The sequence below is a fragment of the Anas platyrhynchos genome, chromosome 16, assembly GCF_047663525.1.
Source record: "Anas platyrhynchos isolate ZD024472 breed Pekin duck chromosome 16, IASCAAS_PekinDuck_T2T, whole genome shotgun sequence".
Taxonomy (NCBI): Eukaryota; Metazoa; Chordata; class Aves; order Anseriformes; family Anatidae; genus Anas; species Anas platyrhynchos.
The window spans coordinates 8799074-8825298 of NC_092602.1; the positions used below are offsets into that span (position 1 = coordinate 8799074).

At 51.8% G+C, this 26225-nt stretch overlaps 2 protein-coding genes and 1 long non-coding RNA gene across 5 annotated transcripts in view; 2 read left to right on the plus strand and 1 right to left on the minus strand.

Annotated features, from left to right (window-relative positions):
• LOC139998805 (uncharacterized) lies at nucleotides 1-13975 on the plus strand. 2 transcript variants are annotated; one of them, XR_011803760.1, is made up of 4 exons: nucleotides 1-254; nucleotides 6294-6405; nucleotides 8306-8410; nucleotides 12881-13975. It is a non-coding gene; the product is annotated as an uncharacterized lncRNA (long non-coding RNA). The 2 variants fall into 2 exon arrangements; XR_011803759.1 differs by lacking the exons at nucleotides 1-254; nucleotides 6294-6405 and adding an exon at nucleotides 7949-7982.
• Nucleotides 5518-25043, minus strand: LRRC75B (leucine rich repeat containing 75B). Its single transcript, XM_027470091.3, has 4 exons — nucleotides 24369-25043; nucleotides 19796-19924; nucleotides 16833-16945; nucleotides 5518-7165 (listed from the first exon to the last, which is right to left on the minus strand). The coding sequence occupies exons 1-4, from the start codon at nucleotides 24630-24632 to the stop codon at nucleotides 6643-6645; spliced, it is 1029 nt and encodes a 342-aa protein (XP_027325892.1). The 5' UTR covers nucleotides 24633-25043; the 3' UTR covers nucleotides 5518-6642.
• Nucleotides 22456-26225, plus strand: part of GGT1 (gamma-glutamyltransferase 1) — a 44524-nt gene continuing 40754 nt past the window's right edge. The window contains exon 1 of one of the 2 annotated variants that reach the window (XM_013103415.4): nucleotides 22456-22478. The gene's annotated coding sequence lies outside the window, so the exon portion shown is untranslated. The remainder of the gene's footprint in view (nucleotides 22479-26225) is intronic. The other variant, XM_027470075.3, reaches the window with a different exon arrangement.

Consider the following 26225-nt stretch of genomic DNA (forward strand, 5'->3'; position numbering starts at 1 on the left):
CCCTGCAGCCCCGCTGCCAGCACCTCAGTACGGATGCCCAGTGCAGGGCAAGATGGAAATAGGTCAAAAATACGTTACAGGGGTGACCCCTGGCGGCATCCTGATGTTCTCTGGGGAAGAGCCATGCCGGCGAGTGAATGCCCAGCTCGAGAGCCCAGGAAGGCAAAGCGCCTTGCCTTCTGTCCTGTGGGGCGGCTGAGGTGTGTGCCTCGGAGTGTGCTTATCTGCCTTCATTTCTGCTTAGGGAATGGCAGGTAAGCTTGCCTCCTTGCTGTACTGAAGAGGGTCCTGTGTGTTACCGCAAGGGAGCCTGTGTTGCTATCTTCTCAAACAGCCCTCGCCTGAAGAGCCAGCAAGGGCTGCCGGTTTAGGGGCAACTCAGCCAGCTAGTGCTGCCACAGGCATTAGCAATGCAAAAGCTCACAGGAGATGTTGCCGCCTCTTCTGTTCCTGACCTTTCAGTTCAGGGGGTGACAAAAGGGCTAATCTCTTCTTTTGTCTCCCCCTGTTAGCGGTGAGGAGATGGGGGCTGCCCCTGAGGGTGGGCCTCCGGGGCTGAGACACAGGGGAGAGCATCTGAAAGTTGGAGACCTTGGGCACAACCACCTTCTGCCTTTAGAGTCCTCCATTTCACTGTCTTTCAACTGCAGTTTCTTAAAAAATCAAGGCCACAAAAAACTGATGGTAAAATGAGCAGTTTTGTGACAGCTTTATCGTGTTGGGATACGGAGGGAGCATTTCCTCAGACTGCAATGGTTTTGGTGTCTGTCGTGGAGCCCTGTGAGGGTGCTGGAGTATCGGTGAACCTATCCAGAGGCAGATACGCTGCCTCAAGCATAATGTTAAGCTAAGCTTGACATTCACAGGGAGGGGATTTTTTTTATTTTTTTTTCCTGGTGGACTTGCAGGCCCCTGTGTCTGCTAGTTCCAGTCAGTGTCCTTGAGCTGCTGCTGGGGTTACCTCTGTGAAGTGAACCTCTTCAGTTCTTGGTCGGGTCTCCAGAGTAAAAGAGGTTATTCTGTTGCAACGGAGTTCAAATAAAGATACACATTTTTGGATGAATTTTGCTTCACAAACCGAATGGCTTAAGGGGAGTAGGGACAAAGCTCTGCTCAGAGGTGTGATGTGGAGACCTAAGAGCAGCCGCTGGTCTGGGGAAATGCCTTTTTCCAGTTTTCTGTGACCATCTTTGTGCTTGGTGAGACCCCATGCATTTCAGGGGGTTACTCAGGTTGAGCAAGGTCCATGTAGCTGTCAGATAGCTTTCCATATGCTTCCCATCATTGTATCCAACTTAAGGCATATTGCCTCAGAAATGGATGGGGATGAATAATCCTCATGAAGAAGTGCAGAAACAGTCTGATCAGTAAGTGGTAAAGAATCTATTCCCCACCCCTGTGACATGCCTGCGTGCAAGCTGAATAAGCTTGATGCTGTAGCAAGATATGTTGATGTTTTTGTGGTTCACTTGCTTTTGAGGCCAGTTTGGATGCAGCGGGGGAAGTGCCAGGCATTGGGAAAAGGAGTAAATGCATGTGGAAGAAAAGCTGACTATCCTCTTCACTCTTCTCCTGAGGAGGATACTGTGTGGTTATCGTATTTTGTGGCTGTTCTGGTTTTGAATCAGCATCACTGAACTGGAATGCTATCACGTTGGAGGGGAACAAAAGAGATTCATTATCAAGAACTTAATGTCTCAAAGTAGATCAAAATACAGCCATGGCTTCCTGGAGTGCTGGCCTCAGCTATGATTGTTCTGGTCTATTTTGTGTTGTGAACTACCTCTTGGCAGCTTTAAACCAGCTATTGCACCTATTTCAAGAGCACTTGTCTGATGCCAGTAAATTGCAAAACAGATTCTCTTGTCCATTGATAACAGTTCCCAACTGCTCCAAGCCTGGGTAGCTGGGCTTTCTGTCAGCTGCCCTTGAAGGCCCTGATACCTGCTGCACAGTCAAGATACTGTGGTGATAAGAGGTTGTTCTGAGACACATTTCCTCTTCCCCGATACGAACTGCATGCGGTCTGGTGGTGGACAGAATTACCTCTAAAGGCAAAAGTCCAATGATCTTTTGCTGGCTTTTGTAAGAGGAAACAATTTAAATTTTGGCAACATTATCAGCAACTGTTCACTTAGGAGCCTGTCAGTCTTCCTCAAACAGTGCAAATTCCTTTATTGTCCAAGCACTCCTCTGAGCAATGAATTACAGGTTGAAAAAAGAGTTTTGGTGGTGAGGGCGGGAAGGGCTTTGACAGGTTCTGAGGCATGTGAAATGCATCCTTACCTCAAGAAAACAATTAGCAGTTATTTGGATGGAGCCATGGGAAGGCAGAAGGCTTGTGGTGGCCTCTGCTAAGCATCCTGCTACCTGGAGCATGCTAAGGTAATTACCCTGTACTTTGTGGTCAGAGCTGGTGTAAAATAAAGGACAGAGGAGTGAGGAAGCTGTTGGCCGGCTAGGGAAGGAAGGAGCAAGTGCATTTCTGTTTGAGTCACTGAAAGCCTTTGACCTATCCCTTTTTCCCTCTGCTGCCTGGCACCAATTGCTTCCTAACAGTGCTGCTGGCAGTGCTCACCAGCATTTTTGTCCGGGACACTGCAGGTGGGCATCTCCCTTGGCCCTGGGAGCTGGCAGGAGGACGCTGCACCAGGAAGAAAGCTGCTGGCTGTTGGCACGATCAGTGGAAGTGGGAGTTCACTGCCTCGTGCAGTGCTGCTGTGTGACTGTAGATCTGAAAGGGACTGAACAAGCCCGGGAGGAGGAAAGATTTCTAGGGGTATTTTTTAATGCCTGGAAAAGATAGGATGGTGGGAGGTGTGGCATGGCTTTGCACCTGGTGACCTCTCCTTCTGGAAGGCTTCCTTTGAAGGGTACGCTTACATGTTTCACTCTGAGATCTTTTGTGAGACTGATTATCTTGTGGGAGGTTGTGGTGAGGAAATGTCTGCGACACTGCTCTGCTCTGCTGCAGCCTCCTTCCTGCTGCATAACACACGTCTCCCCTTGGGCTGGCCATTTGTATCTTACGTGCAGAGGGAGGGAGGCTGGGGAACTGCCAGGGATGGAACTTGGTCTGGTGTGTGTCTGGATAGAGGTGTGAGCTGCTTGGAGGAGCTGAGGTTACGGCCCTGCGACAGCAAGTACAGTGCTGAGGAGAGTATTTGGTACCACAGGGATCCATCTCCTGCTGTGCTACCTCACAGGAGACAGAGGCTCACTGCAAGGCATCCCCTGGTTTAGCAGCAGAACAGAGCTGGTTCCTCTGGGTATCAGTGAGGAGACCAGCAGCTCATCCTCTTAATCCCCTTTGAGAGCCCTGAGCTTCCTCCTCCTGTGCAAGGTAAGGCTTGTTTGGGTTGCGTTATCCTCTCTGGTTTGTGAACTCAGCTTTTATGAAAACAGCTTCCTTTGGGTTTGGGGCTGCCCGTCCTGCTCCCTGAGCATGCATCTCCTCTGGAGGGCTGTGCAGGGGCATTTCCCCACTCTGGAGCTGGATGCACGCTGCTGTGCTCCCCCTGCCAGTGCAGCCAGGAGCTGCCGGGGATTGGCTGGATGTCCTGCAATAGTTTGTCCGCAGCTAAGCTGCAGCCTGTTAGAGTGGATCCAAGGCACTGGTGGCTTCCTAGGCCAGGACCTCATGATGTGCATTGGCACGTATTCATTCACAACCAGCTCTCAATGGGGAGGTTTCTATGGCAAAGCAGCCAAGTGCATATGGAGAAATAAACACAGGTCCCACAGCTGCTCAGCTGAACCAGTCTGTTTCAAGCCTTGCTTTCTCTCTTGCTCCTGGAGCTGCCAACTGGCAGCCAGGCATCACCAGTGACTAGCAGAGAATTCCCTTGCAAGGGGCTGAATGTCTCCTCTCCATCCCGCTGATTAGCACAGCACACACCAGGCTGGAAATGGTCTGCACGGATCCTCCCTGGGGCTGAGCCAGGGACTCTGCAGGGAAGAGCTGAGTCAGTGGTGGCTGCGTGCTGCGGCTCTTGCCTCCTTTCTGGGGTGCACTGCCGTGATAGAAGGGCTGAGAAGGTGCCTCCCCACAGAGCCTGACAGACAGCGCTCAGACTGAATGCTCAGCACCTTGCTCCCTCTTTCTAGATATGTCACCGTGACTCACCAGGTGGCACCGAGCCTCGTGCCCGAGATTTCTTCTTGGAACAGACTGCTGCTCTCCTTAGACTGTAAGAGTTTAAGCAGATCCTGCTGACATTCAAAATGCTTTTCATTTTTGCTGAAAGGTATTTTAGAAGGAAGAGAATAAAAGGAAAAAAAATAAATACTATCTCTTCCACAATAGGGGAGGAAAGATACTGCGTGGAGCGGGGAAATGTGAGCTGTGGGAAGAAAGGCAGGTGGTGACCTCTGAAAGCAGCACAGCCTTTCCCCAGTAATTGGAATGGCCACAGAGAAACGCTATTTTGCCTTCTGCAAAGTGATCTCATGCTTCCCAAATACATTTTGTGCCACAGAAATTACGCCACTTATCCAGATTCATTAGGAGGGCTAAAAAGTGTTTGGGGGTGAGAACTGTGCAGGGGAACATGCTCCCTCCCTGCTCCGGGCTCTGCTGGGGCCTGGCTACATCAGTGCTCCCTGTTCCCCATCCTCCTGCCCGAGCACCATGTTCTGGCCAGGGGCCTTTCCTCTCACACCTTTGCTGGGATGGGGCAGCTAACACAGGCCCCAGCTATATTTGCTTTACCTCTTGTATCTTCTCCTCTTTTGGGCTGGCAGGACAGAGCCTTTACAGTGCTTCTGTTTGCATGTTAACAGGATGAAGGTTACATGTCCTGCTCCAGTGGCAAAGCATCCAACGACCGAAGTGCGAGCAGGACCAGGTCCAGGATTCACGGTGTCAGGTTATAATACTTACAGGTGTCTCTAAAGCAGACTCCTTACTCAGAGGACATGGTCTACTCGAGGTTTTTGGCGGCTGATCAGAGATACTGATACCAGCCGGTGCCCCCACCCTTGGTCCAAAGGGGATGAATTACTTGATAAGTCAGTATCACCAATTTGCTTTTGCAACATCTTGAGAGATCAGCAAGGAGTATGAAAGAATTCATTTCATGTGGATTTGTGTGGCTTAGTATATGAGAGTTTCTTATGTGTTGAGACTCCCAGAGAGAGTCAGCAGAGACAGACAAGGTTACCATTTGTAATTCAGGAGGGCCAGGATTTGTATGTTGGGATTCTACTTAATCCATCTGATTTCTTTAACTCTTAAGTCTTTCAAAATCATATCCGCTCCCCAAATTCCTGTGGGGACAAATAATCGAGAAGACTTGTGATAATTTTTTTTTTTTTTTTTTTAACATGAAAGGCCACAGCCTACCTCAAATGAACACAGATGTTTCATCCTCCTATGAGGAATGAACCACACTCACTGGTGCAAGTGACACCTGCTGGTCCTCTCCCACTGCTCAGGCACTGCACAAGAACCCCTGGTCCTTATTTTGCAGCAACTGGCAGTTTGTGAACAGCCCAGACACTCAGACTTAGTAGTGCTTCACGCTTATGTCCAAGAGAATTGTTTATTGTGTTTATATAGAGCATGAGCAATGTGGAAAACACTAGAAATTTTGCATCACTGGTTTGGTTTTGGACAGCATTGGAAATGGCAATGCAGCTGCTTACATCACATCTCTGCATTAAGAGGTGTGCAATATGCCATGAGGAGCCAACGCTTTGCACTTTTGTTTGGGAAGTGCCCACCTCTGGCATGTTTGCTGCTTGCTCCTCTAGTGTCACAGTTATGCGCTTAGCTGTCTGATTCTCCTTAATTTCACTTGGAAGTTGTAATTTTAATACAAAAACACGGTTCTTGAAACCAATCCTGTTAAACCACGAGACTATTTCCCCTCCCTTTTCTACCCTCAGCCTTCCCATCCCATCCCAACTCATCCCATCCCCCATGCTCCCACCAACACATACCTCCTTCCCCTCCCTCTCACCCCGGTCACACAGCAAATATCCTGATGCTGCAGTTCCAAGCCATGTGTCCGCCCCAGCCTATGCAATCCAATGGTCTCTGACCAAGTCCCTTTGTTCAGATGTTAATACAAAACACACAATAGGAAAAAAACAAAACAAAAGGAGCCAGACACAAGAGGGAGACACACTGCCGGGCTCCAGCTCTGGCCTCTGAGCCCTTCAGCTAAGCTCCACAACAGCTAGGCTCTTGGGGTACCTCCTTTCACACTCAAAACTGCAGGTCACAAGCCTTCCAAGGTGCCTAGGAAAAGGAAGAAAGGAAGTAAACTACAAGCCTGTTTCTGTTTTAGGTTTCCCCCCACATCACTTTCCCTCAACCCAATGGCTTCTGGAGGATATTCTTGACTCCGACAGGTCTTTTCCCGTCTTCCAGTGAGACCCTGCCTGGGGACCAGGTTCACTGTAAGTCACTGGTTCCTCTCTGTAACGTGGGCGATGGGTTTGGCAGTGAGGGGAGGGAGTGGAGCACGCTGGGGGGACCGACAGGCTTTTGTCTCACAGCAAGTTGGGGGGAGATGCCAGGGAAGGTGAGAGAAAAGCGCCAAAGGAAGCCGGTAAAGCTGGCCCTCTGCTCGGTGTTTGTACTCAGAATTTCTCCTTGGGGCGGCTTCAGTGTGCCAGCGCCGGCCTGTTGTCCAGTCACCTCTCGCAGCCCTGCTGAGGGAAAGCACGTGGCGGGGTGCTTCCTGCTGCTTCATCCTCCAGCTGGCTGCCTTCCTGCCCGCTGGAGATCTCTGAGTCGCAGTCGAGTGCCTCGTAGATGGTAGGCAGCGTGGTCTGCTGGCTGAGGCGCTTGCGCAGGCCCACGAGCAAGGGCTGCGGCATGGAGGAGACATCCACGTTGTTGCCGAGGTCCACCCAGGCCAGGCAAGGGAACTTGTTCATGTCTTTCATGGTGTCAGTCAGCTCCTTCATGGTCGCCCGCGTCAGTCGGTTGCCATTGAGGGAAAGGTGAGTGAGCTTGGGCAGCGCCCAGAGGAAGGGCAGCAGCAGGCGCACCATGTCATCGTTCAGCTCGGTGAAGCTCAGGTCCACGGAGGTGAGGTGGTCCCCGTTGTTCTGCAGGTAGTAGGCCATGCGGTGGACATCCCGCATGGTCAGGGGGATCCCTGAAAGATCCATCGAGTCCTGGCTCACTTTTTTCTGCAGGCTGGTCTTCAGGCTGATGGTGGAAAGGGACAGAGAGAGATCGTTAAGGGTATACACTTGGAGCAGGGGAGGGCTCATGAGGAACTTGGGCTAGAACATTCAGCAAAAGGCTAATGGAGCTTGTCTGGGAAATGGGCACAAGGTCTGCACCATGCCTCTGGGCAGATTGTGTCCTGGGGCTTTCCTGTGTGTTCTCAGCACTTGTACATGAACTTTGCAAGAACTGGCTAACCCCGTGTTGCTAAGCTCTCTTCCACTAGCACATTTCAAAGGGTTTGTCTGTGCGTGCACGTACAGACATTCAGTGCTGCGTGGTCAGCAGAAGTAACCATGGCAAGCAAACTTTCCAAATGCACCAGTTTGCACTGTGTGGGGGCTGTTTCTGTGCCACCTCTCCAGGTGAACGGCAATGTCTGTTGCAAACAGATTTTTCTGCAGAAGTAAAACAGTGTTAAAAGGCTGAGAAAAAGATATTTTGTCAAGAAAACAATCCATAGGCAAACTGCTCTTCAGAAATGGATTTACCACATCCCTGTAAGAGCCTTCCCCGGTGTCCCTCAAGTGATAAGCAGCACCAGTGGCTGCTAATTGAGGTCCCTGTGGTCAGCAGATCATCTGGGATCTGCTGCAGCTGTGAGGAGGTGGGGAGGGCATAAGGGTGCTAAAAGAAATCTGCGGAGAGTTGGTTTTAGCTGTGGTTCTTGCTATCTGCCTGGCAAGTGGAAGGAGGAGGAGAAGAAGGAAGTAGGCTGCACAGCAAGTAGAGGTGTGCTGTAGGGCTGTTGGATTTGCAAAATGAGTGGGACATGAAGCTCTGCGATGGACTGCAGGTCTGTGAGAGTGCTGTGAGAAGTGGGAGCTGTGGGGCTATAGGAGGTTGGAGGGGGGATGTTGCAGGACTGAGTAATAATGTGTGCTAGTGTAATGTCTGGGAAACTAATTCTTCTACGTAAATAACACCAGCCTTGCTGTCCTTCCAGTTTGTCTGGATCAGTCATAAGGGTTTGGGAGCTCTACTAGGGTCCCCACTGGTGTCTTTAGTCACATGCTTTTGGGGTGTAAATGTGCCTTGTTGGGGCTGGGAGGAGCAGGGTGGGCTAGGAATTAACCACCAGTTTGAAGGTGCCCACTCTTCCTATCTGGCTCTCTGTAGTGTCCTGCACGGCTGCGGCACAGCCAGGCCCTGAGAGCAGCGGGTGCGTGGGGACATGCAATTTCCTTGGAGAAGGTTGCAGCACCACAGGAGCTACCATGGCAGGTGAGAATGACCCCGCGAGCTTTAGTGTTGCTAGGCCCTTCTGCAGTTGTGGGGAGGATGTGATGCTGCCTCTAAAGCTTTGCTTTATGTACCTAGTAATGGCATCTCAGAAACTTCTGCCCCTAATATTCCCTGTGGGTGTCTGATAACACAGGTGAATAATGTGCTTTACTGTATGCATCAGCTCTTCATGGATGCATTCGATGCTGGTGTGCCTGCAGCTGTGCTTCCTTGAAGGAGTGTGAGGTGGAGGTGACCTTGCAGTCTGCCCTGGCCATGCTCTAGCCCCCAAATTCCTCCTGTGGTATTGGCAGCACTTTGTTCTGGCTATTTCATTATGTGCTTGTGGGTCCTGAGGGAATTCATTGTGCAGGGATGAGGCTGTACCTGCAAACAGGCACATAAGCTAACGAGCTCTCATGGTAGAACGTGCTAACAGCATGGAGTAACTTACATTCAGACCTAAAGGTTTGAAAGTGTCCTACACATCACTTATCAAATGCCTACGTTTTACACGACCCAGACCACTCCCTCAGTCAGTCACAGAAGGGACAAGGTGGGCAGTGCTCGGCCACGCTGCCAAACAGCAGAGGCTGATGTAGTGGGGAGTTAAAATTGGTCTGAGAGAACACAAGTGATTTCTCCAAAGGGCCTTTGTTTCAGAGCAGTACTTGGTATCTCTGATACCAGAGTCCCTGAGACAGGGCTGCAAAGAGTTGATCACCTGCTTTGCTCACAGCAGCAGTGGAAGCTGTGAACTGTGCATGCTGCAGTCTGGATGGTGCTGGGTTAGCCTCCTGTTTCTGGGTAATCCAAGAGATGCTTGAGAGCAGCCCAGGCTGTATTCCTATGTCTCACCTGGAAAAACAGTTTGCCATTTTTTTTTATTTATTTTTTTTTTTTTTATGGTTTGTCACCAGTCCCTGGCAGTGGTGAAGCACAAAGTACCACTGGCTGGTATAAGAGATGAGATAGAAGTCCTCCCTGGCCTCAGTATTGGTTTGGATTAAGGCTTTGTTGGTGTGTGTGTAGGGAGAATAGAGGACAAACAAGGTTAGAAGCAAGCTTGTAATTACTTCAGCATCTGTTTTGTGCAAGCAGAACCTGGGCCTCCTGAAAATTATCTTCCCCAGTGCTATCAACCCATGGCAGGTCCTAGAGGGGGAGACAGATGGGACACGAAGAGAAGGACCTCCTCACCCCACGCCTTGTCTGTGCAAAGCCTCATCTGACCTTTCTGTTGGACAGCTACAAGGGATGAGCTTTAGTGCTACCACAGCTTGGTACGGGGATGGAAAGCAGGCTGGAGGTGGGGATCACTGCAGGTCTTGTCTGCAGTTGGCACCACTCCCTCTGGCAGGCCTCAGCCAGGTGCCATTCCTCCTGCTCTATCTGCAGTAACAGCTTTCCAAAGAGGGGGCGAGTTTGAATGGATCTTGATCTCTTTAGGGTGACTTGGCTCTGAGTGCAGGCAGTGATAAGTGGGGCGAAATGTCAGAAGGACAAAAGTGATGTGCTTGTCTCGCTGCCCGTTAAGGCTCCCCTCCTGCTGACTGCTGTGCAGGGACTGCAGTAATAAGTCATGGATTGTGCTTGACCAGAGTAAGTACCTTCTGCTGCTCTCCCGAGCAGGAAGCCAGTACCCAAAGGAAGCCTCAGTCAAGCAGACAAATCATTGTCCTGTAATTGATTCTCCAGGCTGGACTGCTCCTGGCTGAATGTGCTTAAACCGTCCTGTGCAGTGCCAGGGCCCTCCTTCCTTTGCTGGCTTTTTCTTGTCGGTTTTTCTCCTCTCTCTCTGTTTTTGCTGTTTCCTTTAGCACTCATTTCTGTACCTGCAGGGGTGACTCTGAACCTCCTGTCTCAGTTCCAGAGGTTTTCTCTTGCCTGTAGAAATGCCTCTAGTTGGAAAATACTGGGAGAAGCCTTGCCCTGGCTGATGATAGCCCCTAATGCTGCAGCAGCCCCTTGGCTCTCTGGCAGGTGAAGAAGCATCAGACATGCTGGGATTCCTGGCAATTCTCCTTGCCTGCTTGGTGTTCCTGTGTGGCTGCATGAGGTGCACCTAAATGCCATCTCTGAGGCAGGGCACAGCATAGCTGACTGCTCCTCTTCCTTCAGAGGGAAATATGTCCCTTTGCCAGAGAAGTGGCAGGGAGATGTCTGTAAGTGCTTTACTTTGAATTATTTGACATCTGGTAATTTTGGAACTTTGAGTTCTAGGACTGTTGGGGGCAGAGGGGAGGATGAGACCCCAGGCTCTCAGACATTCGTGCAGCAGCTGAGCAAATGCCAGGCTTATTTCCAGGGAAGTGGGTCGCCTATTATCCCCTAATTTCTGCAAGTAAAATAGGCTTAAAGACTGCTTTAATTGAAGAAGCTTTCTTCTTTGTGTGAGACAAAACAGCTACTTAGTGACATGGCTCTTGATGCACATGGGACTTGTAGGCAGAGGACTGCAAAGCACTGGAGGCTGCATTAACCTTGTGCTGCTGCAACTGGTGCTGCGTGTGAATTTCCAATTGCCCGGATCTGCAGCTAGCAAGGATCTGGACCCTGGATGCAGTGAAGCAGATGGTGTTTGTATTCTCTGCAGCAAATTGAGAGAGGAAACTCTCTCCAATGCTGGAGGAACAGCTTCAAGTGAGAAATGAGGCTCTCCTGTGAAACTGAACAAGAAGCAAAGGCGATCAGCAGCCAGCCCCTGCTGCGTGCCTGGAGCTGGATGCAGCCTCCAGTGGGGCACAGTGCCTGCCCTCCTGCCATCTGAAGAGATCAGTGCCCTTCAGCTTCTTCCTCATCAGCTAAATTCTTTGGTGGCTGTTGCAGCTCTCACCAGTGCAATGACCAGGACTGGCAGCAGCCACAGCCGTGCTTGGCCTCCTCTTGATGTTGTGGGATTTGAAGGAATTTGTTCAGCACAAGTGTTGAGGCACCTGCAGGTGCCTCATTGCCCTGTCTCTGAGCTACGGAAGGAATCTGGGAGGAGAGGTGGTTAATTAGCCATGAGTCAGGTGTTTCTTGGCTGTTCTGCCTTGCACAGAGCCTAACAGCAGGTGTATCTGGATGGCTGCTCTGCTTTAAGCAGCAGTTTAGGGGATGGACTCTGGGCATTTTAATTATCTACTTAGCATAATCTGTTTGCCTTTGCTTCCCGGTGGCACGGGGTGCTGCTTTGAAGGGCTGGCTTTAGCTGCCTCTGATGAGACAAAGGAACGAGAAGCCTCAAAAGCGCTGACCTAGGCTAACCCAGCCCAAGCTGTTCTGAGGCTGGGCCCAGCACGTCTGCAAAGATGGAAGCTGTGCACAAACAGGCTGCTTCCATGAGGAATCCCTCAAGTCACGTCTCCACCCTTGCACCCATGCTCTTTTGATCAGCTGGGGGCAGGTTCCTCCCTGGCAAGAGAAGGGAACACAAAGGCAGCCTTCTTCCTGCCACCCTCCCTCTGTGACTTGGGAAGGATGTGGATTATCCATAGGTGATGATGCAGCTGAGCACCTCTCATCCTCCCAGCTCCGTCAAACACTGACCTGTGCAAGAGCCATGAAGACATAAGGTCCCCGCTGCCACCCAGCCTGCATCCTTTCACTCCCTGCTTATCTTTCCACACATGTCCTGCTTCTCCTGCCTGTTGGTCTTGGATTTTTCCTTCTGATCTATAACAAGGTAGTGTCAAGGTGCTGGCTGCCCCCTTCCATCACTAACAGCCTTTCCAGGTGTACCTGTCTCCCAGTGCTGCTGGGAACCTTGGTCATGGGTAGGGGTTGGGTCTCAGCACTGTAAGCTGAGGGAACAGCTGCTGTCTCTCCACAGCTTATTCACCAGTTTGTGTCTGTCGGATGTCTCTGTGAGCAGCAGCTTCTCAAAAAACGTTGTGTGAGGCAGTTCCTGTACTCACATCTGACTCTCACCATGTGACTTTAGTTAATTGGGTGGTATTCTCTAACTTGGCTTCCCGTCTCTAAAGCAGGAATGGTGGTGGCTATTTACTCTGTTGCATAAGGGTGAAATGGAAGCTCTGCTTAGTATTCATCTCAGGCAATGTGAAGGCTGAGATCTAATCTGCCAGAGCTGTCATCCATGGCTCTGAGTGATGTTTTCAAGAGTGGAAAAAAAAAGACCCAAAGCCCTTTTGAGCTGCTTCCCTGCAGTCTTCTAGACACAAATGCTTTCATTGCATTTTTAAAGTGCATCTAATGCCGCAATGTCTGGGCAGCGCACGTCAATAAATAAGCAACAGAGCAACGAGCCCAGAAGGAACACTTGGTTCCCCACCCAGCTTCAGATTAGCCAAGGTGTTTCAAAATGAAGCTCACTCGGGCAGACGAACAAAAACCGTGGTGCAACTTGTGACAAGGAAAGCCCAGATGTATGCAGTGTGTGCGTTACTGACTCCATGCACACAGCTGCCTTTGTTCTTCCAGAACAGGTTACTGTGTGGGATTTTTTTTTTTTTTCCTCTGCACCAGGAACACCCTGCTTGCAAAGATCAGGCTGTTTGCTGCCTGCGTGTTTTATGGGTTCAGACTTGATCCATTGAAAGGATCCTAAAGAAAGGAGGGCATTGAGTAGCCAGCTCTGGGGGCAATGCAAGTGGAAGCTGCAGTAAGTTCCCTGACCCAGCTTTGCCAAGACAGCTCAGTTGTAACCCACAGCTTCCACACTGCATTATAGGCTGTGCTCCAGCTCTCCAGTCAGAGGCTACACTCACCTGATGCCCTTCTACCTCTCCCCTCTGAACTGTAGTCCAGCAGGGCTTTGCCCTTGAAAAGTAATGAGCCCTCTGGATCCAGCCCTGTTCTGGAAGAGAACATGCAGTCCTGCAATGCTGAACTAAGGAAACCTCGAGATATCTGAAAACAACATTTAGTAATATCTAAAAGTTCTGCATCTGTCAACGTGTCACAGAAGTGGTCTTGATAGCCTAAAAAGCCTATGTCCGCAGAGAGAAGCATTTCTTAACCTATTACTCTTTACACAATAAACATCAATTTAATTAGAAGCTGGAGTTAAACAACACCCTTGGATGTGTTCATCTCGTTAAGGGTGAATAATCTATATAACTGTGAAACAGTCCTAGAACTGAAGTCCCATTAGGATGTAAGAGACTGACAATTGTGTGGTAAGGTCATGCTGGCTCCTGCTGAGAAAACGTTATCCTCAGGCTTTTAATTTTAAATCCTCTACAAATACAAGCTCTACTTCTCTGTTTGCTTAGGCAGCCTACCCAAGTAGCTGCAAGGTGGGGTGCAGGCTGTTGGCTGGAAGCTGCAGACCTGCGATGGGGTTTTGCAGGAAAGGAGAATGGAGCCCCTTGTTTTCAGTTTGGCAAACCCAGGCAGCTGAAATAGGTCCCTTTGGCTGAAAGCACAGCTGGAACACTGCAAAGCCTTGATTGCACAAGGCACACAGTTACTGTCAAGAACCCTGCAGAGGTGGACCCATCTCCCTGCATCTGCAACAAGTTAATCGGAGAAACCAGAGACACCCTGGGCTGGATCTCCCCTCCCCACTCAGCTGCTGTTGCCTTCAGTCTGCTGCAATAAATTTTCTCTTTCCATGTCTCTCTATGGGTTCTGCTTCTGGCCTGGGGCCTTCAGCTGGTAAAAGCACGTGGGCTGGTGGCAACTCACAGTGGGCTGATTTCCCTCCTAGGCTCAGGGCTGGGGCCCCATTAGCATCACACTGTTAGTAGCTCTTTGAAGGAATGGCTCTGCAGAGAAGGCACCCAGGGGAAATTGTAGCCATGGCGTCCTTCCCCTATAAGACACCTTGCAGCTTGGCTGCAGTTGTAGCCCTGGGCTAAATACATCAGTAGTAAAGGTGGTATGAGAAGCAGTAGGACCTATAGCTTCAGCGGGGAGCAGGTTTGTGGTTAAGGGTGTCCAGAAGGACATGTGCTTGTCTGAAAGCTCTCATGGTGTTCTGCAAACTTAATCAATTTGTGAATGTTTGGTACCTGTTGGGGTTTTATGGCATGAATAGTGTAAGACTGATCATGCTTGGTAGAGATCTGATCGGTCCTTAACAGAGCTTACAGTTCCAGCTGTGCTGGGATTGCTGTGTATCAAAGCACGAGTGCTTGAAGAAATTCATCTTATCCTTTCTTCTTCATCAGTTCATGGGTGGCTCAGGTTTGTACTTCCTGAGGGTTTGGGGTTCCACTGAGAGTGGATGGGGACGTTACTCGTTTGTTCCTGACCTGCAGGTTTGTTGCTTGGCCATGGGGTGAACACCTGTGTGTGATCTGGCTGTAGCGGTGCGGGTCCTTTCCACCTCACACGCCACATCTCCATAACAGCCCCAATGTAATTAATGCCTGGCAGATGCTCGCAGCTGTCTGTGTACTGGACTTGTTAATTATCTTCTGGACCCATCTGGCGTGCTGCCAGAAAGCAGAAATCACATTTCAGAAGAGAACAAGAGTACCAGCTCCACGAAAGCCAGAAGCCAAAGCTCAGGAGACCACAAAATTCAGTTTCTGAATATGGTTTGCATGCACTGATTCCTTTCAACTGTCCCAGGTCCCCAATAAATTTTAGAAATGCCTTCAGAAGGATTGCTGCTACACATACACTTTTTAAAGGACCTTGAGGACAGGAAGGGTACAAGCCAAGGGCATGGGTTCAGACACATCACAGTGAAGTGCTCCCACTAGCTGATGGCAGGGAGTGGAGGATTCTGATCTGTTAAGAACAGCCCTGCTGGACAAAATTAGGCCCTGATGCCTCCAAGTGAAGCAGCTATTTCTTGCTTTCCTGCTACTGGCAACATCCATTTTCTTGCAGCAGCAAAAGATGCCAACTCTGCAGGTACTTTTTGCCGCAAACTGCAAACCAGTTCCTCTCCAGTTTTCAAAGAGGAAGTGCTGCTGTTTAATATTTAATCAAAATTATTTTGTGCCTTATGTAACACCTTGCAGCTCAGTCTGGCTGCCAGGCGGGGCCACCCCTTTTAGACCTATATTCCCCTCCATCACACATTGCCTTGCTGCCTTCTCCCTGCTCGTACTCGCAGATGCTCTGTATCCAGCCAATACTTGGGGTATTACCTGACCCCTCTGTGTGGGGTCTGGGCTCTTTCTCTGGCCCCAGACCTGCTCTGTGTCACTACTGGCTGAGTGCACACATGTGATGCTCTTGCTGAAGGATGGCAGGCTGGGTGCAAGCTGCTGCTCTGCAGTTTCTGGTACCCTGGGACTGACTGATGGCTCTGTGCCTTCAATCCCACCTGCAGACTGCACTAACCAGCCTGCCCCAGGGGGTGCTGGAGAAGAGTGCATTAAGAGTCCCAGAGCGTGCAGATCTGGTGGCAAAGGGGGCGGGAGGGGGGCTACAGATATGAGGCAGGTAGCCTGGAAATTGTAGTGGCAGCAAACCAATAGGATTCTATTCCCTAAGGCATGCTGGGGATCTACTTCTGAGTCAGAACAAAAGGTGCTATGGAAATATCAATTCCCATGGGGAATTCTAAGTTGCTGGTACATCCGTCAAAGACACTGAGAGTCTCAAGAAAAGCCAAGAACAGGCACTGCCATTTTTATCTTTTTGCCCAATCCTACATTCATTTCTGGGAGGCTAATGGGGCTCTTCTTGTGGTTGCTTCTCCCTTTCCTTCAGCACTGGAGATCTGTGTCATAGGAAGATGCTTTGCTCGAAGAAAATGAGAGAAGGGGTGGGTTTAAAAGAAGGGGTGGGTTTAAAAGAAGTAGGGATTGCTCTTTACCTGGTTAGAAAAAACAGCAAGTATCAGGGGAGAACAAGTATGGCTGTTTGAATGTGTTTGTAGTAACAGAAAGCAGCTGCCATGGGGGAGCTGTCGGTGGCCAAGCGCTTTGAGTTGCGTTCCCTGTGTGTGAGGCCCTGCATCACCGTGAGTCCTGAAGGAGCTGTGGGAGGCAAGCAAGGACGGCCACCTCTCTGCCAGCCACTGCAGAGTGCTCCCTATGGAGTGGCACACTCAGCTTGTGGCATTGCCTTTTATTGGGAGACCTTCCCTGCAGACAGGGAACGCTGTACGGGGATGAACAAGGACAAAGCGGGGCACAGATCTGGGGCTGGCTGAGCTCGGTGGAGCACAGGGTGGCCGGCAGGGCTGCCAGCTTTGGCTGTGCTCCTTGGGCCACGCACCCTGCAGGCCCTGCTGGGAGGGCTGGCTGCTGCGGTACCATGAAGACAGTTGGATTGAAAAGGAGCAAAGAGCAAACCAGGCCAGGGCGAGGAGTGCTGGCACTGACACCGCACCATTTGGCTGTGGTTTTTTTTAAGAGGCTGAGCAGAGGTTGCCATGCAGGTTCTCAGCACTGCCTTTCTCCGAGATGGGCAGCAGGGGCAGACTGGGATGATGCCTGGCTGCAGCACGGTTTCTCCTGGCAGACCCTGCTCTGTGCCCGTCCCTGCAGTCCCCAACCAGGCCACTTACCACACTTGGGACTTCCTCCGGGGCATGCCGTGCCGGTGCCATTTCGAGTGCGGGGTTAGGTGGTAAATCAGCTGCCTGCAGATCCTGTCTGAGGATTTCCAGGGGTCATATTCCTGAAAGCAGAGGGACAGCTTAGTCTCTGCGTGTGGTGCTGCATAACAGGAGGCAAGGGGAGGGTGGCAAAGGGACAAGGATGATAATGAAGCAGGGGAAGGAAAAGGAGATGGAGAAGAGGATAAAAGAGGAAGGGTGACAAGGCCAGAGATGCCTCTGTGTGACACAGCATCCTCTGCAGGGATACCAGGAGCAGGAAGAACCTGAGCCCAGCCAACCTGTTCCTGCCCTGACTAGGGACTGGGGCTGCAATTGCACATCCTACTGGGGAACAGGTGGTGCTCAGAGATGGGTCTGTGGCAGGGGGTCCTGCTCTAGGCCAGGCATCACGCTGTGTGTCATGGCTAGAGCTTGCCTGGAAGGCAGGGGTGGCAGACAATGTGCAGGGGACTCTGTGCAGGGCCCCTCTCTTCAAAAGAGCTCCACTTTCACAAAAGCACAAGGAGGAGGCAGCAGGAGTGTCTCGACTCCTCACTGTTGTATCCTCAGCAGCACCCGTGTGCTAAATGAGCTGCTGACTCATTGCATTACAGGACTGTGCTAAAGTTGTATCGATTACCTTGTCACCGTGCTTCCCAGACTTCGGCTGCATTCTGCCTTTGGACTGCCCGTCTCCTCCCCTGATGTGGAAGCCCAGCAGCCAGCACCCCTGCCCCATCCCCCAGGTGCTTCTTGCTGGGAGAAACGTGCTCTGGGACAGCCCTGCTCCTCCTGCAGCAGCACCTGAACTCCTGGTCCCTCCAGCTGGGACATGCCAGGACAAGGAACCCGCAAGGTCCCCAAATTGCACCTCGCATCCTTGCAGTCCATTCTTCTCCCAGATATTTGAGTTTGGGAGCTTCCCAACAGCAGTTCCCTCCAACCCCTGCAGCAACTCATCAGGCCCCAAGGTGGCTGCTACTTTCCTGTGTGATTTTTGCACACACTCCCTGTCTCCATGACTTTGAAAGCACCTCTTCCCCTGGCAAAGCAGAATGACAAACGGCAGCTGCTGAAGGCTGGGATTTCTGCCTCCTCTCTCATATTTTCCAAATGCTGACAGAGACCTGCATTCCCCTTCCTCAGCCCTCCAGCCATGGTGCAACGTGTACGTTTAGGGACCTGATAGGTAAACACATAGTAAAGCTGTCAGGGAATACGCTAATTTATTCTTTATTGCAAGCTGTACCGTGGGCCAGCAGCTGCACGGTGACTTTTCCAAGCAGTCACTGAATCAGCCCAACATCCCAGGGACGCGCTGCCAGCATGTGGCCGTTCTGCTGTGCCAAGTCGGGAGGGATCCCAGCCTCGGTGCTCAGCACAGCACTGCTCCCTTGGGAACCCCACAGGGACTGGTACATGCCTGGGATTAGATGCCCTTTTGTGGGCCACTTCTGTGCTGGCAAGGCTGGAACTGGCACCCTGGTGCCACCTCCATCAGCAAACCTTTCCAAGTGGGTGCACGTGCACACCAGGCTTCAGTACAGAAGCTGGCACAGTGCCCTGCAACTGTTTGTTGGCTCACAACTGAGAATTACCCTCCTGTTCCTTCCCGTGTCCTCGCTGATTTAATTTCCACTGACAGGCTGGGAACTGCACTCAGCTGCTTGCCTGTAATGCGGTTACAGCCACCAGGTGCTCAGCCAGGGGCGGAGAGGGGACGTGGTTCTGCTGATGTGTGTGCTGGTGCTGGGGGTGCTGAGTCTTTCCAGCCCCCCTAATTAAACTCCTGGTGGCTTCAAGGGGCACCTGAGGTGCTCAACAAATAGGGAAAATCTTATCTACACAATGACATGTACCACCCCCCCCCAAAGGGCACTGTACACTGCGAGGTTGGAGGTGGTCTGGATAAAACAACCCAGAACAGCTGGAGATGAGGCCAGTGAACTAAGGTTAATTGGTCCTATTGCTGCACCCTCTCCCCTCCGATTCCTTTTTAGGTGCTTGTAATATTTGGACAAAAACTACCCTTAAAAAGAAAAATTTTCAGGCTGCGTTGCAGCCCGGTGATGAGGCTTAGAAAGCCACTGGGCATTCCCTAGGGCACCACTGTTTGCTCTGAGCTGCGTGTACTTAATGTCTCTCTTTGCATAAGCTCATTCTGTTGCCCTCCTTATAAAGCAAACCTGACACCAAGCCTGATGAGCTAAAGGATGGTGTTAGTGGTGGCAAAGGGTAACCAGTAGATGCTGGTGTTGCTGTGGGACTGATACCTGTGAGCTTTGTCTGCACCCTGCCTTGCCTTTTCTGCTCTCTTTGTTCTCTGAAGCACTGTGGCAGCAGTGCAGGGATCCTGCACACATAACATATTTGCTTTTTGAGTCCCAACTTGCAGCCTTTACTCAGGTCTGGGGGGCTATGGCGAGGATGTATTGCTCCCTGGTGAGGGTTAGGGTAGTGTCATATGACAAAGCCTGAGAAGTGAGGTTCTGCTCCTCCTCCTAGTCACCAGCTTGGGCAGAGGTGCAGGGATCTCTGTTCCCCTCTGCAGCCCCATAAGCTCCCCAAAAGCTAGCTGTTTTGAACCTCAGGGACATGCCATTGAATATGCCACCACCATCTGCCTCCCCCTCATCGTTTATTTTTATTTGGCATGTACCCTGCCACCAAGTTTTCTGTTAGCAAGAAAAGTAAATTCCTGATTTCTGGGTCTGTAACCTCCTGCTCCCCCATTTGCATTCGTGCTCTGAGGTAGTTTAAACCGATTTCTAGAGAAATATGCACAAGAATATGTGCTATGACTCCAAGGGTGTATGCTGGCTGGCTCTGGAGGATTGCAGAGCACCACGCAGAACGAGCCATCCCATCTGGGCTCGCCCTGCATCAGTGCTACATTGCAAAGTGCCCATTGAGCTGAGGGGAGGGTTCACCTTTTTTGGACACTGAAGGTCTCTAGCAAGGCTCATCAGCAAGTCATGGGAGATGGGATCCACCAGGTTGAGGAAAGTCGCGTTTTTGTAGAGGACTTCATTGAGGAATGTTCCTTCCAGTCCCAGGTCCTATGAGAAAAACAGAAAGATATACGGGCTTCCTTGGAGCCATAACCACGAGGTGCCAGCTGGTTACTCAGCACAGGAAACTATCTAGCAAAGGTGAAGCAGCTGTGCCTGACCCAGCATTGCGGTGATGGGGAGAGCTGCATGAGATTCAGCGTGAAGCTGAGTCAGTCAGCACAGGGACCAACCGCCTCGTTTCCAGGCTGCAGAAAGGTAAGAGCAGGATCATTTACAGGCTGGATGGAGCCCAGAGTGAATTCTCTCCAGAGAAACTCACAGTTTTGTCAGCCTCAGCGTGTGAATCTGGAAGGCGCCATGCAGAAGGGCTGGCTCCAAACCTGCTACACCAGTCTCAGCTTTTCTGGAAGAATCAAACATTTTCCACAGGTATCCAGATACTGCCATCTATCCTGCTCCTGTCCATCAGTATGAGTTGAGCTGAGCTTTGAAACTTTCAGTAAGCACTAAGCACTGGCAGTATTATTTTTTTTTTAGGGTGTAATGGTAAATTTATAGTTAACTCTGCAGGTCAGTTGTGGGGAGTCCTCTTTCCATCTTCCACAATGTGAGCTAGGGGAACAACTTACATCTATGGACCCCAAGGTACATGACACCTCTGGGCATAGCAGAAGAAACCTCAGCATCTCTGGGAACAAGATGCCTCCCTGGGGGCCAGATGGGTGATACTGCAAAGAACTGTGCTCTTTTTTGCTAAGAGGAAAGCTAAAAACCTAATAAGACAAGTATTACAACTTGCAACTTGGAAAGCAAGACTGCAGAAACTTGCATGGAAATACCCTGAGGGTAGAAAAATACCCCAGCAGCAGAAAAGTAGAACAAAAAAGCTCCCTAACTGGGATGGTGCTGAGTTTGATTCCGTTGACAAGGAGGGCTCAGCTGAGGGAGGAAACAAGTCCTCTGCCCATTCTGCATGCTGCTGCCAGGAGAAATGAATAAGCAAATGGGTGCCCCATATGTTCACACTGCTCCACTGAATGTGTGCTTCAGGCACCACCCAGGGGAAGACGCACTGAGAGCTCTTACAAAAAGAGAGAGAAAGCTGGGCGTGCACGCACACACAAACACATAACCAGCAGGGACAGAGCCACAGTTGGCAGGGGTGCTGGATCTTAACCCTAATCAGCAACCAAAGCCAGCGCTGTATCCACTCTCTCCTGCTCTGGGTATGCTCAGACCAAATCAAGCAGAGAGCACAACAGAGACGGATCCTGACTGCAGATCTGATGGAGAAAGGGAGAATAAATCAAATGCTTTACAGCCCCGCTGCTGTGTGTACACAGACGATACCCGCAAGCAACCAAGGAACCCAAGCAGTGGATCAATCCTGAAGGACAGACACAGCTGGATATGGGCCAGGAGTGTACCCAGGCGTCATGCCAATGTCTCCTTTAACTGTAAGGCTTCAGGGAAACGGAGCCTCCTACACAAAGTGTAACATGCATAGACGAAGAAAGCTGCCAAGAGGATGGCATGGCTGAGCATGCAGCAGTGGATGTCAGAACAGTAATTAAACTCCCCTAGTTGGAGCTATACCACTAAGTTGAATCTGCATTCCCATTATAAATCCTGCCTGCAAGGGTTTTATATAAAATATAGGTGTGGTTATTCACTTTGCACTGACAGTCCATAAATTCTTAGCCCAGGGCAATTTTTTAATTCATCTTATTTGTATTCCTCCCTTGCACTCTCCCTCTCTTTCTTCCTCCTCTCCTCCCTCGTTCTTTGGAAAATGGGCCACCTAAAGGGTGGCTGCAGTTAGCAGGAAGCAGAATCAGAATATTATCAATCTGGGCAGTTCAGTTGGCTTTGTGCCGTTATCTTCAAAATGACACTTGGCCGGTGTCTCAGCCCAGGGAAATCAGATTGTACCAGACTTTTTGCTGGTCTGTCTAACGTCTCCACTAGCTCAGCTGAGCAATGCCCACTCACACCAGTAGGAAAGCTGGCCTGTCTTTTGCAGGTGGATGTTTCTGGGACTAAGACCATGTGCAATGGAGCTGTCAGAGTGCTGCTGTACAAAAGAAATGTGGATGAGTGTACACCTGCACTTTGCAGTTGTTCTCAGTGTGCAGTCTTCTAAAATGCAGAAATTTTGCATCCCTGTTCAGTGGATCTGCTTAGAGCTGGCTTTCTCTATTTAACTACACCCTCCTGATGTCCTAGGAACAATCCACAGCCCCTTGGGGTCTGTAGCCCCCAGGCTGAAAAGCACTGGCAGATCCACTTACAGCCTGCAGGTCCGAGTCTGCTGGGAGCAGCAGCCGCCTTGCAGCAGGAGGCACTCAGCAGCAGCCCATGCGCCTCGGTCTGGCTGAGTGCATCTGCTCCATCAGGGAGGTTGCATTTCTGCCTCCAAGGTTGCTCTACCTTCCCTGGGGGTTGCAAACACCCCAGCCTAAGGCACAGTGACAAGGTATGGTGTTAAGTGTCCTTGCTGTCCACTGGAGTGAACAAGGTGTCTCTTTTTACAGGTAACAAACAGACCCTCAGCTGGGATGCCTTTGTCAGCGACTCCTGAGAGCGTGTTACTGCCCAGGTAAGCCAGTCTGTGTAAGGAACGCTGTGCTGGGCACCAAGCTAAAGGCTGAATTTGCTTCAAGAGTGATGCAGTTTTGTAAAATGATGAAAGAGGCTGATCATGGTACGCTTTGAAGCTGACATTGGACACATGAGGAGGACCGGTTGTGAGTGCCTGACCCCAGCCTGGCTGATGGTTGTGTTCAGTTGTTGAAAGGTGTAACACACCATAGCAGTGTCGCTCTCTGTCTCTGAAATCTTTGAGTACACCAAGAATGGGAGATTCTGGGGGTGTTGGATGGGTTCTGCCTAACTTGGCAGAGGAAGGCTGCAGTGTGAGTACGGGATGCGTGTCCCATTGTGGTGGTGTTTGCAGATGACTGGGCGGTCGCTGTTTTGGCATGGACGGGCAGAGGTAGGGACCAGAAATAACAAGGAGAACTGCAAGGGCAGTGGGCAAAACATGCCCAGGACATGGCAATTCTCAGTGCAGACTTGGGAAGCTGGGCACCCAGCTGATCCCGAAAGGAACTGTCAGGCTGCATGGAAAGGAGGGCTTAGAAAGGACCCTCTGCTCCCAATGGCCCTGTGAGTCAGCATTCAAAGCCCGGCTGTTCCCAGATGGACCTTCTGGAGACCTCAAGGTCTGTGAGGGATTTCAGTGCTTCAGCCTCAAGGAGAGGCACTGAGCATTATAGGAAATGACATTTTGTAATTCTGGCCTCTGGCAAACCCTGCAAAAGTCTGTTCATGTTATGTTGCCACACTTATGAAGTCAATGGCTGACTCTAACAGTGCTTTTCCAAAACAGCCTTTGAAATCTTATTCAGTCCTTGTCTGCCATACAAGCTTTTTGCTGAGGGTTTATCTACCTACATGTGTGCAAGAAGGGGTTTGTAGCGCTGGTAGTACTCCTCACGTGAGCTCTAGGGCACTGGACATGAAAAGCAGTGATGTAATTTTAGGTCTTGTAAATTCTTAGTCATAAAAATGCAACTTGCTGGTAGCGCACTGATCACCACTGTCAGGTGTGTTGCAAAACCTGGGGCTCTGGGAGCAGCCAGGGCTGTTCATGCAGCTCCCTGCGGCTGCTGCGCTCTCTGGTAGCAAGCCAGTCCCTGCTCCAAAGGGCTTGTGCCCAAAGGCTACTTGCCACTGTAGCAAGACACTGGTTGGGGTCCCAAGATATGTACGTGTCACTAGATAACGAAGCAACGTGATAAGCTAAGAACTGATGCTGTTTTATGCCTGAGCTGGAGGGAGGATCTGTCCCCTCTGCTATTTGTGACGGAGTTGCCTGCAATTTGGGGGAGCCGAGTTTGTCTGGAAGGCGACGGTAGCACTGAGCAGCGGAGGAGCTGGCTCTGCTCCAGCAGCGGGGCTCTGTGCTCAGCATCACTTTGGCACCAGGCTGTCTGCACGCTGCCTTCTCTGTCCCCGAATGGCGGCAGACAGAAGCAAGCTCCCACTGATACACTGACCCCTTTCCCTCTCCTCCCAGCCCGGGCTGTCCCAGGCAGCCTCCCCAACGCCGTCTTGGCTGCTCCCGGAGCCAGCTCTCGGCCAGCCTGCCTGGGCGGGGGGCCCGGTGGCAGTGGGGTGGCCGGCGGCTTTCCCCTGGGGGGCCGTCGAGGCTGGGTGCGGCTGCGGCTCGGGGACCCCTTTCCCTGGGGGCTGCGCAGCCCCGCTCCCGACCCCTGTTCCCGAGAGGGGGCGACTCCCGCCGGGCAGCACAAAGAGCCGCGCCCCGGGGGGCTGCGGACCCGCCCCGCCGGGCTGGGGAGGGGGCTCCGGCTGCTGCCCCCCCCCCCGGCTGCTCCTGCCCGAGCATCCCCGGAGGTGGCGGCACGGCTCGGCTCGGCACGGCTCTACCCGGCCAGCCCAGCGCAGCCCAGCCCGCAGCGCTTACCTTCCTGAGCAGCCTGAGGATGTGCACGGCGTGCTCCCGCTTGTGCTCCCGGATGGTGGCTTGGATCTCCCGCAGCCACCCCACCCGCCGCACGTAGGGCGCCGGCGAGGCTTTCCGCAGCACCCCGGGCAGCCGCTGCGGGTGGAGGAGCAGGGACGAGAGGTGGAAGTCGCCCCGGCCGCCCTCCGCCTTGCCGCCGTTGGCTTCCTCGCCGGCGGCTCCCTCCTCTTCCAGGCTGCTCTGCCGGCTCAGCCGGGAGCCCATGGCCGTGCTGCTCCGCTCCGGGCCGCCACCGGGCTCCGGGCACCGGGTCCGGGCCGGGGGAGGTGCCCCGAGAGGCGGGGGGGGTCGGGCTGCCCCTCCCGACCGGCTCCGCCCCGGCTCCCCCCGCTCCCCGCCTGGCTGTTCCCGGCGCTCCCCGAGGACGGGCACCCGGGGGGGTTATTTGCCCGTGCCCCTGTGCTTGTCTTGCCTCTGCCTCTTCTCCCGGAGGCGCCTCCTCCTCTTCTCCTCCTCCTACTCCGGGGCTTGTTCTGCTGGGGGGTCCTCGGTGGAGAAGACAAAGAGAGGAGCGGATGCCGGGACTGCTCCTTGCATCCAGGCGCTTGGGGGGGAGCTTTTATTCCCGGGCAAACTCAACGCTGCCAAAGGCTGTCGAGATTAACAGCGGTTCACAACGTGCCATCTGGCTGGCAGTGCTTATGTGGGCTGTGTTTTCTGTCAGCCTGTTGTTGGACCCAGAGGAGGTGTTTTTACCAAGCTAGAAAGTGGCAGGAATTTTGCCCACTACCAGTCGTCTGCAACTGATAGTACAATTCTGGCACCGTTCCTCACCTGCGGTGGGCAGAAGTGTTTTCCTCATATGCATCCCTCCCTCCCTGAGCAGTGCACAGCAAGTGTAGTGCATGCTTTTCCTTAGATGAAATCTCTGTAATCCAACAGGATGGTAAAAAAAACAACACCCGGATTCCATCTCTAGCCACTGAGATTTTGAAGGCAGCCGAGTCATGCTCCCAGTATAACCAGTAGCTCAGCCTGACCTTCCACGTTCTGCAGCTGGAGTCACGAGCTTGCTCCTTTTCAGGACTATCCTCACACCAAGCCCAGGTGCCTGTGACAGATGGCAAGCCCTGCACACCAAGCCAGGGTGTTGGTGGCTGTAACATGAAGGCACACAGCTGTAGGAACAGCCTGGGCTCCCCACGTGTGTCTGGGAGACAAGCACCACACAGTGCCTCTGCAAAAGGACCTGTTCTTGCAGCCACTGGGCCCTCACTTTGGGAACAGCCACGTCTCTGCTCAACAGAGCCTGAAAGGTTCATTTGCCTTCTCAGCATTCTGCAGAGACTGGAAGGAGGAAGGAGATGTGGGTGCTCGGCAGCCCTGTAGCCTCTTTCAAATACTGTGAGTCTGGTTTGAACAGACAGGGACAAAATGGGGCTGGACTGAGAAGCAGCCTGGCCAATGCATCAGCTGTGCCACAGTATTTATGCAGGGCTCTAACTACAATAGGCCAAATCCTGTGAGCCCTTCTCAGAGTTTTACTCAGTGTTTGATCAAACAAAAGCCCTGACTCTCCCTCTCCCTGTTCATCCCCTCCCGTCTCTAGCTGAGCACCTGCAAGAGAGAAATTAGCATCAACAGATCCTGAGATATTGCTGAACCTGACTCCAGCTAATCCCAGTTGGAGGAAGTAGATGCTGAGTAAGGACTTCGGGATCTGGTTGGAGAGCTCCGGGAGGCTGGGTCAGGAGAAAATCACTTTGCTGTATGGGGTGCAATGTTATGGCTTCAGGAGTGTCACTGGGAGCCAGGGGGGAGACAAAAGCTGCCTGGCTGCCAGCAGTGGGTAAGGTG

Bases quoted from the DNA above. Each gene is read 5' to 3' on its own strand.
- LRRC75B (XM_027470091.3), bottom strand. From the start codon at position 24,632: ATGGGCTCCCGGCTGAGCCGGCAGAGCAGCCTGGAAGAGGAGGGAGCC. The intron at 19,925-24,368 runs GTAAGCGCTGCG...TTTTTCTCATAG, and splicing joins TCCTCAGGCTGCTCAGGAAG to GACCTGGGACTGGAAGGAAC. The intron at 7,166-16,832 runs GTAAGTGGCCTG...TTCCACCATCAG, and splicing joins CGGAGGAAGTCCCAAGTGTG to CCTGAAGACCAGCCTGCAGA.